The following is a 21,674-nucleotide window of genomic DNA, read 5'->3' as shown; positions in this document are numbered from 1 at the left end:
TAAGAAGAATAGAGTGATTAACCCCAAACACTGAGTGATTAGAGAGTAAACACAAATCCAGTGAGGGTTCAATAGCTCATTTCCATATATCCATGCTTAATTATTAACTGTCTTGCAAGTTTGTGGATCCCTTTAACTCAACCCAATTGTGAATGTGTTTTAATATGATTTGGCCTTGGTTGTACATATATGATTCCTTGAAAACATGAATCAATTTAACCACATGTAAGCTCTCTCTCTCTCTCTCTCTCTCTATATATATATATATATATATATGTGGATAATAATTAGAATTGTATGATTCATTTAGATAGCTTGCATTTAGAATAGATTGCATTGCATAAGATTCCACCATTCTTACCTTCATTCTTTTCTCTTGGATTTAGCATGAGGACATGCTAGTGTTTAAGTGTGGGGAGGTTGATAAACCCCTATTTAATGATTCATCTTGTGCTCAAATAAGTGTTTTTATCAATTCTTCACCCACTTATTCATAAGATTTGCATAGTTTTACAATTCCTTCCTTATTTTATGATATATGTGAAAACATGTTTCCTATGCTTTAAAAATATTAAATTTAATTATCCTTCATTACCATTCGATGCCGTGATCTGTGTGTTAAGTAATTTCAGGCTTTATAGGGCAGGAATGGCTTAGAGGACAGAAAGAAAACATATAAAAATGGAAGGAAAGCACAAAAATGGAGTTTTGAAGAAAAGGCAGCGACGCGCACGCGTGGACGACGCGCACGCTTGCCTACCGCAAAACGCAAGCGACGCGCACGCATGGACGACGCGGACACGTGACTGACGCGTACGCATGACAAGGAAAAACACCAAATGATGCGAATGCGTGATCCACGCGCACGCGTGACGAACGCCACGTGTAGTAAATTGCAGAAGTCGCCCCCAGCGATTTCTGGACCCTTTTTTGGCCCAAATCCAAGCTCAAAAACACAGAATATAAACCAGAGACTGGGGGAATCAACAAGGACGATTGATACAACAACTCATACGGCATTGAGAATAGAGAGTTTTAGGTTTTAGATGTAGTTTTAGAGAGAGAGAGGTTCTCTCCTCTCTCTTAGGTTTTAGAATTAGGATTTCTCTTATTTTATGGTTATTTCTTCATATCAGGTTCAATGTTCCCAACTTTAATTTTATGTTCTCTTCTACTTTTAGTTACTCTAATGCTTTTACTTGTTAATTACTTATGTTGCCAAATTGGCTTATGAACTTTTCATGTTAGATTTGAATATTCTATTTAATATAATTTGAGGTATTTCAGATTTATGATTGTTTTATTCTAATTTATGATGCTTTCAAATTAATTTAGATATTTCTCCTTTTGGCTTTGCTTAAGTAATCGGTAACACTTGAGTTGTCAAACTCAGCAGTTGATTGAAAATTGGTATTCTCGCTGATTGATTTGGATCGCTCTAAAGCTAGTCTTTCCACAGGAGTTGACTAGGACTTGAGGATCAAATTGATTGGTCCACTTAACTTTCCTTTATTTAGTAAGGGTTAACTAAGTGGGAGCGATAAACAATTCTCATCACACCTGATAAGGATAACGAGGATGGGATTTTCAGTTCTTACATCTTGCCAAGAGTTTTATAATTATTACTTTATTTTTCTTGCCATTTAAATTACTTGTTCCCTATCTCAGAACCCCAAAACATACCTTTTTCCATAACCAATAATAAATCATACATCCCTGCAATTCCTTGAGATACGACCCGAGGTTTAAATACTTCGGTTATAAATTTTATTGGGTTTTGTTACTTGTGACAACCAAATCTTTGTACGAAAGGTTTCTCTGTTGGTTTAGAAACTATATCTACAACGCGATTATTTTTGTTGAAAAATTCTTTACTAACAGAAACCCGATCATCAATACCATTCGATGCCGTGATCCGTGTGTTAAGTGTTTCATGCTTTATAGGGCAGGAATGGCTTAGAGAATGGAGAGGAAGCTTGCAAAAAAATGGAAGGAATATAAGAAACCAAGGAGATAACCAGCGAGCATCGACGCGCACGCATGGCCCACGCGAGCGCGCGATATGGAGAAATTTGTAGTGACGCGTGCGCGTGCCTGACGCGTACGCGTGGATTGGAGTTCTGCTAGATGACGCGTGCACGTGACTGACGTGTACGCGTGACTGACGCATACGCGTGACACGCCAAAACGACCAACGACGCGCACGCGTGACCTACGCGTACGCGTGACATGCGCGATTTGCAGAATTAACAGAAAATGCTGGGGGCAATTTCGGGCCGAGTTTTTACCCTGTTTTCGGCCCAGAAAACACATATTAGAGGCTATAAAGTGGGGGAATCCATTCATTCATTGATACAACATTCAATATACATAATTCTAGGCTTTAGATGTAGTTTTCTAGAGAGAGAGAGAGGCTCTCTCCTCTCTCTTAGGATTTAGGATTTAGGATTTCTCATAGTTTTAGGATTACTTCTTCTCAATTTCAGGTTCAATGTTCCTTTAATTTAGTTTCTCTTCTACTTTTATTTATTCTAGTACTTTGGTTTATCTATTTCTCTTGTTAATTACTTATGTTGCCAATTTGGTTTATGAATTTCTATGTTTAATTTGACTCTCTATTTAATACAATTCGAGGTATTTCAGATTTAAGATTGCTTTCTTCAAATTCATGTTATTGATGCTTTTAATTTAATTTAGATTTTTCTCCCTTTTCTTTGGTTGAGTAATTGGTGACACTTAAGTTATCAAACTCAGCTGTTGAGTGAAAATTAGAATTTGCTGATTAATTTGGATCCCTCTAAAGATAGTCTTTCCCTGGGAGTTAACTAGGACTTGAGGAATCAAATAGATTAATCCACTTGACTTTCCTTTATTTAGTAAGGGTTAACTAAGTGGGAGCAATAAACAATTCTCATCACACCTGATAAGGATAACTAGGATGGGATTACCAGTTCTTATACCTTGCAATAGTTTTCATGATGATTAATTTAATTTCCTGCCAATTTATTTTCTTGTTCCTTATTTCAAAAACCAAAAAATATACCTTTTTTCATAACCAATAATAAATCATACTACCCTGCAATTCCTTGAGAGACGACCCAAAGTTTAAATACTTTGGTTATAAATTTTATTGGGTTTGCTTAAGTGACAACCAAAACTTTTGGACGAAAGGATTCTTGTCGGTTTAGAAACTATACTTACAACGAGCTTTTAATTGTGAATTTCTAGACCACACAAAAGTCTTCTTGTCAGGCTTCATTCATAACTCTCTAAAAATTCGGACAGAATAATTGAGATTGTACTAACCATCTCATCCTCCTCCTCCTCAAAATACTCCTCATAGAGATCAGCATCATTCTTCTTAGGCTTGGCAGGAACGACCTCTATTGCCTTGCATTTACCTATCGACCCTGAAAATTATATTCCCTTTAGGTAAGATTCAGCATCAGATAGAAAAGACAACTCTATTCAGATCAGAAGGTTTTGCCCCTAGAGGTCGAAGGCTTCTCTGTCACAGCTCGACGGAAGTGTCTTCCACCCCGATTACTTTCTACCTTTCCTCTTGGGTATGGATATCGACCGCGACCATACCCTCGACAATCCCTTTGAGCATGTTGTTGTTGATACTCTCAAAATTTGCACTCACAAAAATCCTGGAAATTCTTAATCCATTGAACACCAATGGCCTGGGAGCGGCGAAACGACTCTTGAGGATTTCAAGAACTTTGACCTTCTTGACGTCGAGGAGGACGCTTCTATCAGACTTGCTCTTCCTAAGCTAACTCCTTTTTCATCCTTTCTTTCTCAAATATTGTTGTATCTTTAGCATCGAAAACAACATTGTACCTTAGTCATAAAGATACATCTCTATCTTTTAACTTTTGGTGCATTAAAAAGTCCAGCAACCCATCTCCGACTCTAAGGTAGACCTGTCGAACATTAGCTTCAAAGTCTCCCAAAGTCGTATCAAACTCGAAAGAGGTAAGAACAGCCATGTTCACCCCAAGGAAATGAGGTTAAGCAAAGTTTGCAACTGCATCAAATGGATCGACATCAACCTCCATATCCTTTTTTATATCATCGAACTTCAGCCTCCCTTCCATAATTGCTTCTTGAATCAAATCCCTGAAAAGAACACAATTATTAGTCAAATGGTTGGTTACTTGATGAAATTTACAACAAGATTTTCCTTTTAAATCTTTAGTCGAGGGTAAAGTTTTTCCCTCAGACAAAACCAATTGTTTATCTTTGAGCAACACATTGAATATTTGTTCCGATTTCGAAATATCGAAACTATATTTTTTACCACCCTTATGTTTTGTTTCGCTAACTTTATCAATATTTGAAACTTTTTTCAATGAAGGGAATACATAAGGTGGCCCTTTCCTTAATTTAGCCAAGTCAACTTCAAAATATTCGTTTTTAGAATCCTCACTCAAAGTTTTCATTTCAACATAAGAAACCTTTTCCTTTCGAGCAAGAGATTTTAGACTTCTTCTCACTTTTAAATGTCTTTTTTTCTTTTTTGAGTAATTCAACCTATCTAACCCTTTCGAGCAAATGAGTTAAATCATGAATATGAACATTTGATAAATTTTGACGCATATAAAAACCCAAATCCATGGTTGCAATCTTAACTACCTCACTTTTAGGAAGAGATACATAACATCTGGTACGTGCATTTTTAAATCGAATCATAAAGTCATCGATTCACTCACCAACATCACGCTTTATTGCAACCAAATCTGTTATTGTAACATTTAACACTTCCCTACAAAACTGAGCCTGAAAAGCATTCTCTAACTGTGCCCAGGTCTAAATCGAATCAAGATTTAGATTTGAAAACCAAGTGAAAGCATTTTTTGTTAAAGAGGAGGGAAAAAATTTTCATTTTCAAATTTTCATCTTTTGCCAAATTTTCTAATTCGACCATAGATCAAGTAATATGCTCGATAGTAGATTCTCTAACCTCCCCTGCAAACTTAGTGACTATCTTAGGACTCTTTACCCCTCTTGGCACCTCATCTGTTTGCACTTCAGCAGGAAAAGTTGACAAAAAATAAGATCAATTAATGAATCCCACATTAATACCTACTAGATTGAGCACATTTTCTATTGATCCCCATGCTGGTTAGTACAAATTATGTTCAACACGTCATCAGCATTTTGATTGCATCGAATTCTATTTATCCCTACGCTGGTTAGTACGAATTCTATTCAATATGTCATCAGCATTTTGATTGCGTCGAACCATATGAGGTATAGGCTGATCTTTATTGGGATTGACATGTAAATTTCCTTGATCAAAACCCAAATTTTTAGGATTCATCTTGAAATTTTGATTATGAGGTTGACCTTTATCATAATCAATAATTTGAGCAATTCGTTCAACTTGTCTATCCAAACACTCATACTTAGTTTCATTATCGGTCATTATTGAATTTAAAATGGTAGTTATTTGCTGAGTTAACAAATTAACTAGGTCATGATGGCTCTCGTCAATGTGTTGTTGAAAAGTAGCCATAGACCTCGAATTATTTGACATCGAACCAACATGATATTCTCTATTCATTTTAAAGTGAGAAAAAGTAGGTTGATTATTAACCACACTTTGCACATTCTCAAATCTAACTGGGGGTGCAAAATTACTCATAGGTGGAGTATAATCTGGAGGAAGATCAAAAGGAGGCCAACCTGTAGTTACTAGCAGTTGAACTAGAGTTGCAGAAACCCGAGGATGTGGGTTACACCCATTATTCCCAGCGGTTACATTATTAACTGCATCATTCTCCCCAGAGCCATTTCTAGAATTTTGAATACTTTCTTCTGCATGCGATCTTAAACTTGCAGAAGTCTGTGCTACAACTATAGGAACATTATTATTTGAGGATTCTATATTACTGTTCGAGGTTTCTTCAGCCATATTGATGATCCTACCACTTCGAAGTTGCATGCACTAAAACAGAACCACAATAAAAAAATATTTGACACAATTTCACAAAAACTTTCTCATCGGGTGTGCCAATTTGTTATGCCAATTTTTAATAAATTTAGGTTGGTTTAATATCTATGACCTGAAAGTGAAACCTACTCCTCTTTTACTAATACCAATTTTTCTTTAAATACACCAAAGACTCATTTTTTGAATGAAATAAAGGGTATAGAAAAATAAAATGTAAATTAAAATTGAATTATTTGAATTCGAAATTATAGAGAATAAAGTGAATGACCTTAATTTAAAGAAACTAACAAATGCCTTCAACACAATTAAAGGACTTTGGAATAAAAATGACAATACAAAATTTAAAAAGGAAAGAAAATAACTTTGCAGAAGAAAGGTAAACTGCAGGAAGGGAAATTACAAGAAATTTAAAAAGAGAAATATAAAGACATGAATTGAAAGACATGGAAGGAATCTTATAGAAAATAAACTCTTGGCAGACTCAGAAATTCGCTGGGATGTGAGTGTGCGAGAGTATTTTCTAAAGACAAATTTTCACCTCTTGCTTTTTCCAAGTCGTTTTAATTTATAGAGCAATCTGACCAATCTTACATGGTCAGATGTCACCTCTGAAAAGTCCAAAAATAACTGTTCCCGTCAAGTGCAGAGCCGGAAAAATGCCCTTGTGTGACACGTCGTCGATCCTGGCACATTGTCCATCGAACTTCATTCTTCGACAAGTTATAGCAGATCAAAACCCCTTTCTTTCGACACCCTTTTTTTGAATTAACATTCTTGCAAGTTCGACCAAAAAATACTTCAATCTGCGACCTTTTCGACTATCAAATTCTTCAACTAACAATAATATTGAAAAATATGGGCTAAAATTATGTTATTAGATTGTTTGACTAAAAAAAAAAAGTTATGGCCAAAAAAATAAATTCTATTGATCATTAAACTTTTCTCTTTTATACTTAATAGCAAATCTTCTTATTTTCAAAAAAATATTTATTGAAATTAAAAGTATTTAGTATACTAAAAACAGATGATTCAAAAGAAAAGAGTTTGGACCGCGAAAGAGGTAGCGGCGACTAGTAGCAGCAGTGTGGTTCGGGGCTCCTACAACTTTCGTGGTGATTTGACAAACTCTAATGACTTTTCGATAACTTCTACAAAAGATCCAGCTACTCTTTGGCGAGTGAGTTTTTTTATCAGAGTTGGCACCTTACGATGACATTTTAGTGGGTTATTGATAATGGTTCAAAAATTTTTTAGCGACAATTTGACGACCATTGGTTGTTAATGGTGGTAGGAGATGGTGTTATAAATAAAGCGGTAATACTAGGGAAAGAATATCTAGAGTTATTTAATACTATATAATATTTATAATTTGATACACATAATATTTGTAATTACATATTTATTATATCTAAAATTATACAATTATTCTAGCGATAATTAATAAATATTAAATAAGACAATTTTAAATTATTTAGGTTGATTTTTTATTGTCTCTCAAATATTATTGTAAATAAAGTATAAAAAATTAAAAATATTCATTCAAATGAAATTGATTTTTATTAAATTACAATCTTAACATAAATATTGATTTTGTAAATTCGTTTTATATAATAAATTTAAATACAATTTATTTAGTTTATTCCAAATTAAGTCAAGTCAAATCTAATATTGGCCAACTTAAGAAAAATGTGCGTGCGATGGCATGGTGAGGGACCATAAGTAAGAAATAACGTGAGAGAGAGAGAAAAAAAATGTTATTAAATATAAAATACTAAACCCTTTTTATAAAGTAGTTATAAATATTGTTATGCAACCTAAATTTGTTCTTTTTTTTTTATCAGAGATAGGAGACTCGAACCCACAATTTTTTAATTGAGTATGGAGAGACTGTCATTTGAACTATAACTCATTGGCTAAATTTGCTCCTTTCACGTTCATATAAATATACTATCTATATACAAAAAATTAATCATTAAATTAGTTATTATCATATATTAAAATATAAAATATGTATTAAATATAAATTAAATAATATATATGCATAATATACAAAAATAAATAATAACTAATTTTTGCATATTCATAGTTTATTTGATAAATATAATATAAATTCACTTTCCTCACTAATTATATAATATATCTTCTCCAAAACCGTTAATAATGATTCGTGTGGCACTTGTAGAAATAGAAAAGGTATATTAGTTAGTTACTAAAATATCTAGGCAAGAAAAAGGTCACAAGACAGAGAAAGCCATGATCAAAGTGGCCGGAGAAAACAAATTAAAGCAGAAATTAAATTGACTCAATGAGAGTAATTGAAGTTATCTTCTAGACTTCTACCAAAATATCTCTAATAAAGTTCGTTTGGACATTGGATTATAGAGAATCGAAGGAAAATGACAAGAACATTATAACAATATGTTTCGCTTGGATTTTATTTGATGAAAAGAAATAAAATTTAAACAAAATTTCTATCATAATAACTTGAGGAATAGATAACTCCTCTTGTGAGCTCACTACAAACATATTATTACCAACCACAAAAGTATCTATAAAAATTATTATCATGAATCAAGTAGGATTCTCAAATGGGTTGATTAGTCCATTTAGATTCAATCTGTTTAAATAGTCAGATTGATGAGTTATAAAAATTGATCAGTTAATTTCTTATTATTTTTTTTTGAAAAAATATTTGGATAAAAAGGTATAACCTTGGAATAAAACAAAGACTATTTCTAGATAAAAAATCTTAAACAAATAGAATTTTTTTAGTGGGTTGGTCAAGCCTTCGGATTGAGTTAGAAAAATTACAAAAAAAAAAGCTTTTTGTAATGAAAAAATAAAATATTAAACAGACAACCTATTTAGCTCCTCGAATATCCCATTTTGACCATTAATTTTTAGTGCGTAAAAATAAAGTACATTAGTAATAATTCTATAATTAAATTTGACAATTTTTACCAACATCCAGCGACTATCAACAATAATCAAAAATAAAATTTGAAATAATAAATTGTTTTATTTTTTATTTTAAAAGTTTTTAATAGCCTAAAAAAAAGAGTTGAATTTATGACTTTTTTTTATTTTTTTTTTATATTTTACCACCAAAAACTGTTTCTGTTAAGTCTGCAAAAGTGATTATGTAGAAAATAAAATATTTTTATTTTATAACGAGCAAAACAAAAACAGAACAAAGAAAAAAGAAGTACACAGTCATATATTTTGATTCAGCTATTTTGTACAATGTGATCTACATCCAGTTTTTATCATAACTATGGTAGAATTTTCAATATTTTTTCAAAGATTTACATTTACTAATTTTTTAGGATTCTTTCTAATCCTATCCGGGACAAACCAAACTTCTAGCCAAACTTGATTTGATTAGGTTCACTCCTTAGACGTTTAACCAGTCACTAAATGCTCACCCAACTTAGCAAGAAATACCTCTCAGGTATAAGAAATAAAATAGAAACAGATTACCAAAGAGGTTGACATAAATTTGATTTTTTCTCCAAGCTAATTCTCTTTATCTTTTCTCTCAATGATTTTTTTCTTAATACCTCACTTAAATGCCTTTTTCTATTGATACAAAAAAGATAAAACTGAAGAAAATATAATATTTAATAAATGAACAGGAAGGAGAAGAAGGTATAGCAAAAATGCTATGAAGATCCAAACAGTATGCTCTCACTCTTTACTTCTATTTTCTGGTTGTTTATCTTTTTAAATAAGAGTAAAGTTTTCAAAATTTGAGCCGTTAAAAAGAGTCAATACCTTGAACATTGAACTTGCTAAAGTTTTCTCCTTCTTTCAAGAAATCAGACCAAAAAATCAGGGATTAAGAATAGAATAATGTGACGAAGAGGTGAGATGGACAACAGCAATAAATTTGTCATAAGATCTTCAATAAATTTACCAAATCAACACCTTAATCTTGTGCTTTGCCCCCAATTTCCTTTTCAACCCTTGGATATAAATCAGAACCAACAACCTCCATCTTTCTTCTTCTTACCTGAATTGTGAATGAAGAGAAGAGATAATTTTATTAAGCTATTTTATTTGCACAAGAATAGAAACACTACATCATTTTTCTTCTGAATTAGATCTGTCCCAGATTTGATTCATGGATTTATTGATTTGACTTTATCTCCAAATCTTTTGTTTTTTCCTCCTTCCTCTTTAGTTCTTATGAAAAAGTGAAACACTTTTTTCTTGGTTATTTGTTTTATCTAAATTGTACACTAGTAGTAGCACGTTACCTTTTTTTTCATGATGCTAATAGACTAAGTTATGGTTGAAGATAGATTTGATCCACTTGTTAGTAGTTTTATTTGTCCAAATAGCAACACAATGAATTGATTGCTCTTTTTGTTTAAAATGCTCAAATGAAGAGTGACTTGGGCACGCAACACTAATATATTTATTAAATAACATTATCAAATTTTTAAACCCAATCAAATATATGTTTGTTATCACTAAAAATATGATTATTGTTTATTAAATTCAACATACTTATTGATGATATAATCGTTAGTAATAAAGTTTTTTTTAAATACTATATATTGATTATAATAAAATAAATTTTAAAATTTTAAAATTATTATATTTATTAGTTAATAACAATTAAAATTTGTAACAATTATTATATATGTGGTGAAAGTTTTAGGATTAGTGAGTAGGATTAATTAGTGAAACACTTAACTTAGTAGGAAATATTTTAATTGAAAAGGTAACAACTAATCTTTATCCGATCAAAGTAGTTAAGACAAGTTGTCGTCAACTAGGAATGAATAGAGCGGACTTCATTTTTAACAAGTCTGATACAATAAGGAGGGGCAATAGAGTCAAAAGAAACACATTGCGAGGAGAAGGGAGATATGATTCTAACTAACTGGAAGCGAAAAATAATGCAGCGGAGGGGGATATCAATAGCTGGAGAAAACGAAGAGAGGTGTGGTGCATTGTGACCAGTGGAGCTCCTTATATTGTTTATTCTCATCTTCCTTCAATTCATTTGTGCAATTTATTTGTAAAAAACCAAAAAAATTCCAAATTATAGCCATGTACTCATACATACGTACTCCCATTTCACTTGTTTCTCTGAGATCATATCATTTGGTGCTTTCATTGACGACATGACTGAGAACACCCATTTGTAGTCTATGCAAGCCGCCATCAATAAACTCGCTAAGCAATCCGATGATCACCATGAACAACTCGTTGCGGCTACACAATCCTTGGTGTCCATTCAGGTACAGCTCGCCCAAAAGTTTGATGACTCGCCGCGTCAACCTTCCCCTCACTCCATTTTTGCTGCTCCATGATAAATGAAGGTTGATTTTCCACAATTTTCAGGCGGAGATAATGTATTCCAATGGATCTTCCTGGCTGAGAGATTTTTCAGGATCTATGATATTCCAAAGAATCAGAGGCTCGATTTGGCTGCTATTAGCCTTGAGGGTAGGGCCTGGCATGGTTCCAAATATGGGAAAAGTTGGATCAGGTACATGATTGGATTTCTTTGTCAACAGCATTTCAGATTCATTTTGGCCATCTCAATTTGAAAATCCTAGGGACAGGGACGGATCCAGAAATGATATTATAGGGGGCCAATAACACATATAATATTAAAAATTATGTAAAAAAATTATATAATATAAGATGTATTATAAAAATATACGGATAGAGAATATATTTTAAAGTAAAAAAAATGTGTATACTTTTTACTAATGAAGTGGTCGATTCTTCGTATCATAAAATTCACCGATAATAGAATTTGTGTCAAAATTTTCAACAATTTTCTTTTCAATATAATTAAAAGACAATTAGCAAGAAATTCATCTTTTATTTTGTTTCTAAGTTATTTTTCACAATATTCATAGTTGAAAAAGATCTCTTAATTGTAGCAGTTGAAACAGAGAGAATTAATACCAAACGAATAAAAAAAAGGGCCACAAGAAGAAAAAGAATTCACTTTATGAGATTTAAAAATTTTTATTTAATTAAAAAATATTAGTAATAATATCTTTTTCAGATTTTTTTAATATTGTTACTTATTTTTTAGATATTAAAAATTATTAATATTTAAATTAGATTGAACTTTTATTTATATTAGACTAAATACTAAATATTTTTTTTTAAAAATTAAATTATACATAATAACTTATTACTATTAAAAAAAGTTGGGGGGCCGAGGCCGCCACTCGCCCCCTTATGTCCGTCCCTGCCTAGGGAAGAACTCTTGAAATTGAAACAATCTGCTTCTGTGAAAGTTTATTTTGATGCCTTTAACGATTTAGCTGCTAGGGTATTTGGAATGGATGATACTTTGCTGATGGATTGTTTTATTGGGGGATTATTACCTGAGTTGCGGCGTGAGGTGAAATCATGCTACCCGGCTTCATTAATGCAGGAAGTAGCTCTGGCCAAGCTTTTTGAGGAGAAGTTTTCTCCCAATAGCCAGAGGTGGAGATCTCCAACCATACCACACTCAGCTACACCGCCTAAAATTACTTCTTCCCCCACACCCAAACCACTTGCCACTACCCTAACATCCCAACCATCAAACTCATCTTCAACCTCACTTTTACTACCAACACCACCTAAACCAGCCACCATGTGTAAATTGTCTCCCATGGACATTCAGTTTTGGTGAGAGAAGGGCCTTTGTTTTACTTGTGATGAACGTTACTTTCCTTCACATTGTTGTACTGTCAAACACTATTTCTTAATCCAATCTATGGAGGAATTACCCTGGGAAGAGATTGTTGTGGAAGAAAATCTCGAAATCAAGCAGCCACCACCGGTTGAACCTGATCTACCTGAACCATTACACCTTTCTTATAACATTTTGATAGGAATTCCAAGTAGGAGATCAATATGATTCTCTGGTTCTGTTAATGGGAAAGATGTTCTTGTTTTGATGGATGTCGGCATTTCCTTCACCAAGCGCTTGTTACTGGCTATTCACCAGGCGCTGATGTGTGAGCATCTTTCCTATCTTTTCCTAGTGAATTTGCATTTGGATTGTCAAGTTTAATCAAGATTTAAATACTCTTTAGCCACTATGAATGCTACTTTGAGTTGGGTGCAACTTTGTTTGTTTCATGTAGCATTCGGATGGAATTGACAAGGTTTGTGTAGAAGAAAAGGGAGAAAGTGAATGATGTTGTCAATCCTGACCTCCCTGCACTCCAACGGGCATAACTTGAGATACAGAGGTCCAATTAACGCGGTTTCAGCGACATTGAAAAGCTAACTTCTTGAGCTTTCCAACGATATATAATAGTATACACTTTTTGTAACGACCCAATTTTCAGTATGTCTAGATCATACCGGAAACTGAGCGTCACCAACCTGTCTTCCTAATTATTATCTATTATTTAATTATATGAGCCTGATTCGTTGTTAAAAGCGTAGTTATTTTGAGAGGTATTTTTTTTTTGAAAACATTTGTATTAATAAATAGAGTCATTCATAATCAATTCACAAATGATAACAATACAACAGTTATAAACAACCACACTTATATACATCTTAAGCAGTTAACAATATTCAGTTATCCAACCTTTATTAGAGTAAAGATCTTTAGTTAGAACACCCCTAGATATAGCTAGATAACAAAAATATACATATATATACATACAACATCCCAGGTCTTGACCTATTTAAGAAGTTCCTAAGCTGGCGCCCAGGCTAGCCTAGACTCTATACTCACCTAGTCCCTCTAAACTATTAAAGCGAGGGAAAGTACGTTCTAGGTCTTCAAAACTCAAGTCAGGTGGAAAGTCGTCAAAAGGCAGAAGATCGTCTACTACTCCTCTGCACGATCATACATCGTCAAAGAGCATCTCTATGGTACTTCATTAAGTGGTACAAAATAGTAACATCGTACGAAGGACTTACGCTAAAGTTCATAGATAAACGGGGTGTAGATGTCGGCTGATCTCACGGTATATACGTATAAACAGAAAATGAATCTCACTCTAGACTCAATAGACTATCCAGAACAGAACCCTTTTGCAGAACTATCATCAATGAACTACGAAAGGATACTCTTGCTTACATCTAGAGGGGGAAGGGGGAGAGAAGGGGTAAGAACTGGGGAGTTCTTAGTAGAGTCGGGGTTATTAGTTAAGTTCATTAATTCTGTGTTATTTAGCAGACGAATAGCAAAATACAGAAAAGCAGTAAACAGAAAATATAGATAAATAGAGAAAATAGAGAAAACAGAAAATAGAACACAAATAGAAGAATACAAGAAAACAAAACACAGACATAGAGAATAGAATACAAACAAAGAAAACATACATTCATACAACAATCATAACAGAGGAAATGCAGAACCAAGTATGATGCATGTCTAGCCCTAGTGCAGGTAATGAGCTCATTTGTTGGTTACTAACCCGCTCCCGATGTTACCCAACAACCTCTGTTTAGATAAGGCTTTTCTGTTGGCAATACCCATTGCAAGCACCCTTTGTCTTGCAGGGTGGCATTTGTTAGCCTATATATGCCTAACATACTCACTGTAAGCAACCTTTGTCTTACAGGAGTACAACACACTCACTGTAAGTAACCTCTGTCTTACATGAGTATAGCACACACACTGTAAGCAACTTCTGTCTTACAAGAGCAACATCACACTCATTGTAAGCAACCTCTGTCTTACAGGAGCACACTGATCTCGATACCTCTGTAAGCAACCTCTGTCTTACAGCAAAGCATTATAGCAAGGTATCCCAGGAAAGTATTCTCAGTGGTCATACCACCATCTATCTGACTGCCTCAATGCAGCAGATGAACATACAAATATCTCTGGAGTTGCCTTAATGCAACAAATGACCTTTCAATAGGCCATCTATTTATTCTCTAATCTCTTTATCATATTACTCTTTTCACTTTGTCTCTTTACTCTGCTCTAATTACACTTTTCTCTTAGTCACTTTACTATGCTCTGTTTACTCTTTTCTCTTAGTCTCTTTACTCTGCTCTTGTTTCTCGGTTTAACGTATGTATTTATAGCTTATGTAAAATTCGGTATGAATAGTTAGCCTGTCCCAAGTATAGGTTCATTAAATCTATACTGAAATAGTTTAAATTTTCATATTATACCTAACCCTAGGCGCAACTCAAGAACTAACTATGTTGCTCCTAGTTTGTTCACTAATCTCTGTTTGTTTCTGTCATTAAAACTTTACAGACTTTTTCTTCGATTTTCATTTCTTCTTTAACTCTTTATCTTTCCTTTGTCTTTGCCTCGCTAATATGTTATTACCACTCCCTAAGTGTTTTATGAAGGTAATTATGGGATTCTGAGCTTAAAGTTGTCTTTCTAAAGCTTTTACAAAAAACTGCCTTTTCCACATTATTTTATTATTTTTATTAAAATATTATTTTTAATTAAATATTATTCTTTAATATTTTATTAATATATTTTCGAAAATTACCCCTTTTTAACTTTTAACCTTTAAAATTCACTTTTTACCACTCGTAACTTTTAATATTTCTACTTTAACCACTGTAACTTTTAGAAATTACAAAGTAACCTCCCAAACACCAAAATATTTACTTTCTTGCCCTTTTATGGATCAAAAAGGTGTTCTTCATTGTTCTTCACCACACTCAAAGTGTTCTTCGTGTTCTTCGTAAATTCTTCAGATTCTTTCTCTGTTTTTACCCGTTTTTCAATCTTTTCAGCAACCGATTTTTTACCATAATTCAAAATAAAATTGAAGCCACTAAAGCCCCATATTTTCCCCTTGATTACAACACAAATTCAACCCCAATTTAAGGGTTAGTATTCGTTTTTCCCAGCTACCTAAGAACACAAGTTCATAGCTTGAATTTCATCAAATTTTCACCAAACTTTCAATAAGAATCACTCATATAAACAATCAATTTCAAGAATAACCAAACCATATCATAATCACACAAATCAAACACAATTAACCAAGATTAATTTTACCAAACTCTACCTTGATTTGCTGCTCCAAATCTGGTTACTCTTTGAAGTGTTCTTAAAGCACTTTTTCCTCCTAAATCTAATCAAGAACAACTTTAAAACTCAATATCATCAACCAACCAAAACTTCAACTGCAGCTTAGGAAGAATATCCTCACCTTAAACTTGCTAGAAATTGAAGATCTTTGGCCCACAAGTCAAGCTAAGCAAGAGATCTAAGGAAGAACATCAAGAAAACACATATTTAGCATTTTTCCTTGAAAACCAAATTGAAGAGAGAGGGAGACAGCCATCTCACCTGATTTTCAGCCATGAAAAGTTACATGGTTATGTAGAGAAAGAAGAGAGGATCATTTTGGTGTAATCAGAGTTTTGATTTGAGTTTTAGTTCAGAAGAAATTAAGCTTTGAAGATTAAGAACCAAGAACTTTCTCTCCTTTTTCTCTTGATAATTTTCGTCCACAATGAGCAAATGAGGCAGCCTTGGAGGTCTTGGGGTGAGAAAAGTCATGCATGATAATGATTGGCTAGTTTGGGAGGTGGTTGAAAAATATCTCAGGTGTATAATTACTAAAACTATATGTATTAGAACATACACTTAACAACACTTCTAGAGATTAATATCTGAGCTACTAGTATAAATGACACTAGTAACATGATTAACATGAGAAAAGAAGATATATGATGAGGCATTAGCATTGCTAAAGTCATCAGAGAGTGCTGGTGTTAATCTGCACCAGTAGACTGTGAATCCGGTTAAACCGATCTCCTATTTTTAACTAAAATAGATCAAATAATATTATAATATTATTCAAGCATCTCTAATATTAATATAATCATAATATTATATTGCTATTTCTCTTCTCTCATGAATCGAGTCTGGCTTGTCAAACTAACACTAATTATGGAAACCAGAATCAAAAGCTCCTAACCGATACGGTTTAAAAACAAGGTTCTCCGCGACCGCATTGTTGAGCTTGCCTCAAAAGAGGTTCTGGCTTAAAGATGACATAATGACAATGAGGATTGAGATGCTTGATGATACAGTAGAGGTGTTCCCTTCACTGATCTTCCGGAGAACTCTGTGAGTTCAGAAAAGATCTCACGTACTCGAAAACTGGGTTGTTACGCTTTTTTTCCAGATTGTACGGCCTTGGTGGCGTCTAACTTAGGATTTTCCAAGTTAGGCGCCAGATGAAGACAAGCACGCCAATTGCTTATGGGAAGGGTGGCGACTAACTTGAACTTTCCCAAGTTAGGCGCCAGTTTAAGCCAAACAAGCAAATACTCGCTGCCATAGCCACGCCTAACTTGGAATTTTCCAAGTTAGGCGCTAATCCTAGCTTGTGCAATGGTCCCCACGCCTGTTAAGGAGAATTTGAAGATTTAGTTTTTTTTTTATTTTGATTAAACTTTATTTCATTTACAAATAGGAAAAGATATTATTTAGTTTTAGAAAATATATTTTAGATTAATTAGGATTAGATATAAAAGGGAAAAGATTCAGCCCTTCGGGCTCTCTTCTCTTGGACGAACCTCATTCTACAGTCTACAACTTTTTTGAATCCTAGTTTTCTCTCTGAATCATGAGCAACTAAACCTCCACTGTTAAGGTTAGAAGCTCTGTTTATTGTATGGATTGATACTATTACTCTTCTATTTTAATTACTATATTGATTTCAATTTCAAGAAGTTATTTTCGTTCTCCATCTTAAGGATTTGGGTAGATCGGAAGAATAACCCTTATTCTATTTGAGTTCCTGTAAACCTTGGAAAAGTAATTTACTTGAACAATAGCTTGAAAATAATTTCTCCTAAATCATTAATTATCTAGACTTAATGGGATACATGACATATAATCCTCTTATATATGGATAATTAGGATTTTTGTGGCTAATAAACTAGAATTGGACTGAAACCTCTAATTGAAATTAAGTGACCAAGGAATTGGCGATTAACTAGGTTAGAGGAGACTAAATTACTAAGAAATTAGGGTTTAGTCAAATATAGTTTGTCATCAATTGAATCTTGCATGATTAAAATAGTTGGTAAGAAATAGAAATCCAGAAGATAAACAACTCTAAAACCTTAACTGTTTTCTCCCATATTCTTCACATCAATTTATTGTTTGCTTCTAATTCTCTAAATTTACTGTTTAATGCAATTAAAACCACAAAACACTCTTTTCTGCTTGCTTAACTAAGTAAATCATTCGATCATTGTTGTTTGATCCATCAATCCTCGTGGGATCGACCCTCACTCACTTGAGGTATTACTTGGTACGACCCGGTGTACTTACCGGTTAGTTTGTGGGTTATAAATTCCGCACCAGCCGCCACAATTCAAGGTTAAAGTGGGAAGTGGTCATCTCCTCCAATGCGAGGGAAAGGTAAAGGACGTTCTGATTCAGATCCATGACCATAGTCTCTTTATCAATGCTTTTATGCTCCCAATTGCAACTTAGGAAATCGTTTTAGGTGATATTTGGTTGGAAACTTTGGATACACACCTGGTGAACTACAAAAAGAAACTCATCACCTTTTTAGATGGGAATCGGTTGGTCACTTTGCAAGGGAAAATGAACCATATACGGGCACAAGCACAGTTCAATCAGCTCAAACGGCTAAACCACACGAAGGAAATTGTGGCATTATATACTCTGCAGCTCCAACTCACTCCTGGCAAGGACCTCACTCCATTCGTATTACCTACTGATTTATAGCCCGAACTTACACAGTTGTGAACACTTATAGGGCAGTGTTTCAGAATCCACAAGGCCTTCCTCCACCCCGGTCTCATGATCATGCAATGCCACTTGTGTCCAATGCACCACCAGTCAAAGTTAAGCCATACAGATACCCTCACAGCCAAAAGTCTAAAATAGAGCGCATAGTGGCTGACATGCTGGTAGAGGGTATTATACGGCCAAGCACCAGCCCGTTTTTCTCACCGATTCTTTTGGTTAAAAATAAAGACAGCTCTTGGCATTTTTGCACAAATTACCGTGCTTTGAATGCGGTCATGGTTAAAGATTCATTCATGATGCCAACGGTGGATGAGCTTTTAGATAAATTATTTGGTGCCCATTACTTCTCCAAATTGGACTTGCAATTCAAGTATCACCAAATCAGAGTCCGCCCTGAGGACTGCTTTATGACTGCTTTTCGCACACACCAAGGTCTCTACGAGTGGTTGGTGATGCCATTCAGTTTGACGAATACTCCGGCTACATTCCAAAGCTTGATGAACTCCATCTTTGCTGAGGTACTACGCAAGTTTGTTCTTGTTTTTTTTATGACATATTAGTTTATAGTCCGGATTGGCAATCACACTTAAACCATTTAATGCACGTGTTGAATATTCTAAAGTGCAATGCATTATATGCTAAACTATCAAAGTGTTCCTTTGGCAAAATGGAAGTGGATTATTTAGGACATGTTGTTTCCCATCAAGGGGTCCAAGTTGATGAGTATAAGGTTCAGGCGATAAGGGAGTGGCCGGTTTCTACATCTCTTAAGCAACTGCGGGCTTTTCTTGGTTTAGCCAGTTATTATAGAAAATTCATCCGACAATTTGCTGTGCTTGCTGTCCCTTTGACTGATCTTTTAAGGAAGGATAAATTTCGTCGGTCTTTACTAACAATGGAGGCTTTTACCACCCTAAAGGATGCCTTGTCCAATGCTCCAGTTTTGGCAGCAGTTTTAAGCCAAAGCGGTCATCCAATTGCTTATTTCTCTAAGAAGCTATCGATTACTGCACAGAGACAGTCAATATACGCACGTGAGATGCAGGCAATTCTAGCTACGGTGTCTAAATTTTAGAACTACTTGTTGGGTTATCACTTTGTAATACGAACAGACCACAAGAGCCTTAAAGAGTTACAAGTGCAGACTATCCAGACCTCAGAACAGCAGGCATGGTTGGCTAAATTACTTGGGTACAATTTTACAATTGAATACAAGAAAGGATGCGAAAATAAAGGCACAGATGGGCTGTATCGTGCCTTCTTGGAGCTTACCACGATTACCGACAGTCGGCTGCCATTGTTACAACAAGAACACCGGTCTTTTAGGCCAGATGTGGTTTTCTTGTAGACAAAACAATACTCTGGCCGGCTGCAGCAATGTCACGAGTTATGGTACTGGGACGATCGCATTGTAATCCCGGCTGGCTCCCCTTTAATTCAACAGCTGCTGCATCTAAGCCATGACTCTTTTATAAGAGGACATGGTGGGTATAAAAAAACTCTGGGCAGAATAGCTGCACAATTCTTTTGGAAGGGAATGCCTTCATCTATTCGCGACTATGTTAAAGCTTGCAACATTTTCCAACAGGCAAAATATAGTACACAATCATCCGCAGGGCTCCTTGAACCTCTGCCGATTTCCTCACACATTTGGCAGGATATCTCAATGGATTTTATCATCGCCCTTCCGATGTCCCATGGTTGCTCGGTTATTTTAGTGGTGATCGACAGATTATCAAAATTTGCCCATTTTATTCCGCTGTCTACTGATTACACAGTGCCTAAAGTGGCAAAAGCCTTTGTTCAAACCGTGGTGAGTGTGCATGGAATTCCCCATTTGATTGTTTCAGACCGTGATAATGTTTTTACTAGTAAGTTCTGGGAGCAATGATGTGGAACTCATGGTATCACTTTGGCTAGAAGTTCAGCGTATCACCTTGAGTCAGATGGCCAAACTGAGGTCCTTAATCGGTGCTTAAAAATGTATCTACGGTGCTACACTCAAGAGAACCCCAAAGATTGGTTCAAGCTTCTACCATGGGCTGCCTATAATTACAATTCGTCTTTTTACTCGGCCATTGGCATGATGCCATTCAAGGCGGTCTTTAGGAGAGATCCTCCTCCTATCCTAAAATATGAACCAAGACCATCAGACACTCCATCATTGCAAGAACAGCTACAACAGCGGCACAGGGTCCTCGTGACGTTGAGGAGAAACTTAGAACGGGTGCAACAATGAATGAAGGCGCAGGCAGATTGCAATCGGTGTGAGGTTGACTTTCAAATTGGTGATTTTGTTTATGTCAAATTGCAGTTGTATTCACAAAATTCGGTGGCACGAAAGAACCAAAAATTGTCCATGAGGTATTTCGGCCCTTTTCCGATTAGTGGTCGAATTGGGAAAGTGGCATATAGGCTTGCTCTACCCCCTATAGCTAAGATCCACCCGGTTTTTCATATTTCCTTACTCAAAAAATGTGAAGGCACCCCTGAACCAACCACTATTTCCACATCCTTGTTGATTGATGAACAAGGTTGTAAACTACAGCCACATATGGTATTGGGACATCGCATGATAAAAAATAATGAAAAATGGCAAGAGGAGATCTTAATTAAATGGCATAACCTGTCCGACAAAGAAGCTACTTGGAAGCTGTATGAGGAAATGAGATCAACTTACACATCTTTTGTCCTTCAGGACATGGTCGTTTTTCACGTGGAGGGTAATGATACAATAAGGAGGGGCAATAGAGTCGAAAGAAACACACTGCGAGGAGAAGGGAGATATGATTCTAACTAACTAGAAGCGAAAAATAATGCAGCGGAGGGGGATATCAATAGCCGAAGGAAACGAAGAGAGGTGTGGTGCATTGTGACTAGTGAAGCTCCTTATTATACTGTTTATTCTCATCTTCCTTCAATTTATTTGTGCAATTTATTTGTAAAAAACAACAAAAATCCCAAATTATAGCCACGTACTCATACATACATACTCCCATTTTA

General features: G+C 34.8%; 1 protein-coding gene across 1 annotated transcript; it reads left to right on the top strand.

Moving 5' to 3' along the window:
* Nucleotides 1–20,652: 20,652 nt before the first annotated feature.
* Nucleotides 20,653–21,471, top strand: LOC140180264 (uncharacterized). Its single transcript, XM_072220718.1, has 2 exons — nt 20,653–20,898; nt 20,986–21,471. Exons 1-2 carry the CDS (start codon nt 20,653–20,655, stop codon nt 21,469–21,471), a joined length of 732 nt encoding a protein of 243 aa, XP_072076819.1.
* Nucleotides 21,472–21,674: the final 203 nt, after the last annotated feature.

Source organism: Arachis hypogaea, chromosome 16 (genome assembly GCF_003086295.3).
Source record: "Arachis hypogaea cultivar Tifrunner chromosome 16, arahy.Tifrunner.gnm2.J5K5, whole genome shotgun sequence".
NCBI lineage: Eukaryota > Viridiplantae > Streptophyta > Magnoliopsida > Fabales > Fabaceae > Arachis > Arachis hypogaea.
Note: the sequence above shows the minus strand (reverse complement) of the source record. Positions and strands in the feature narration are given on the sequence as shown.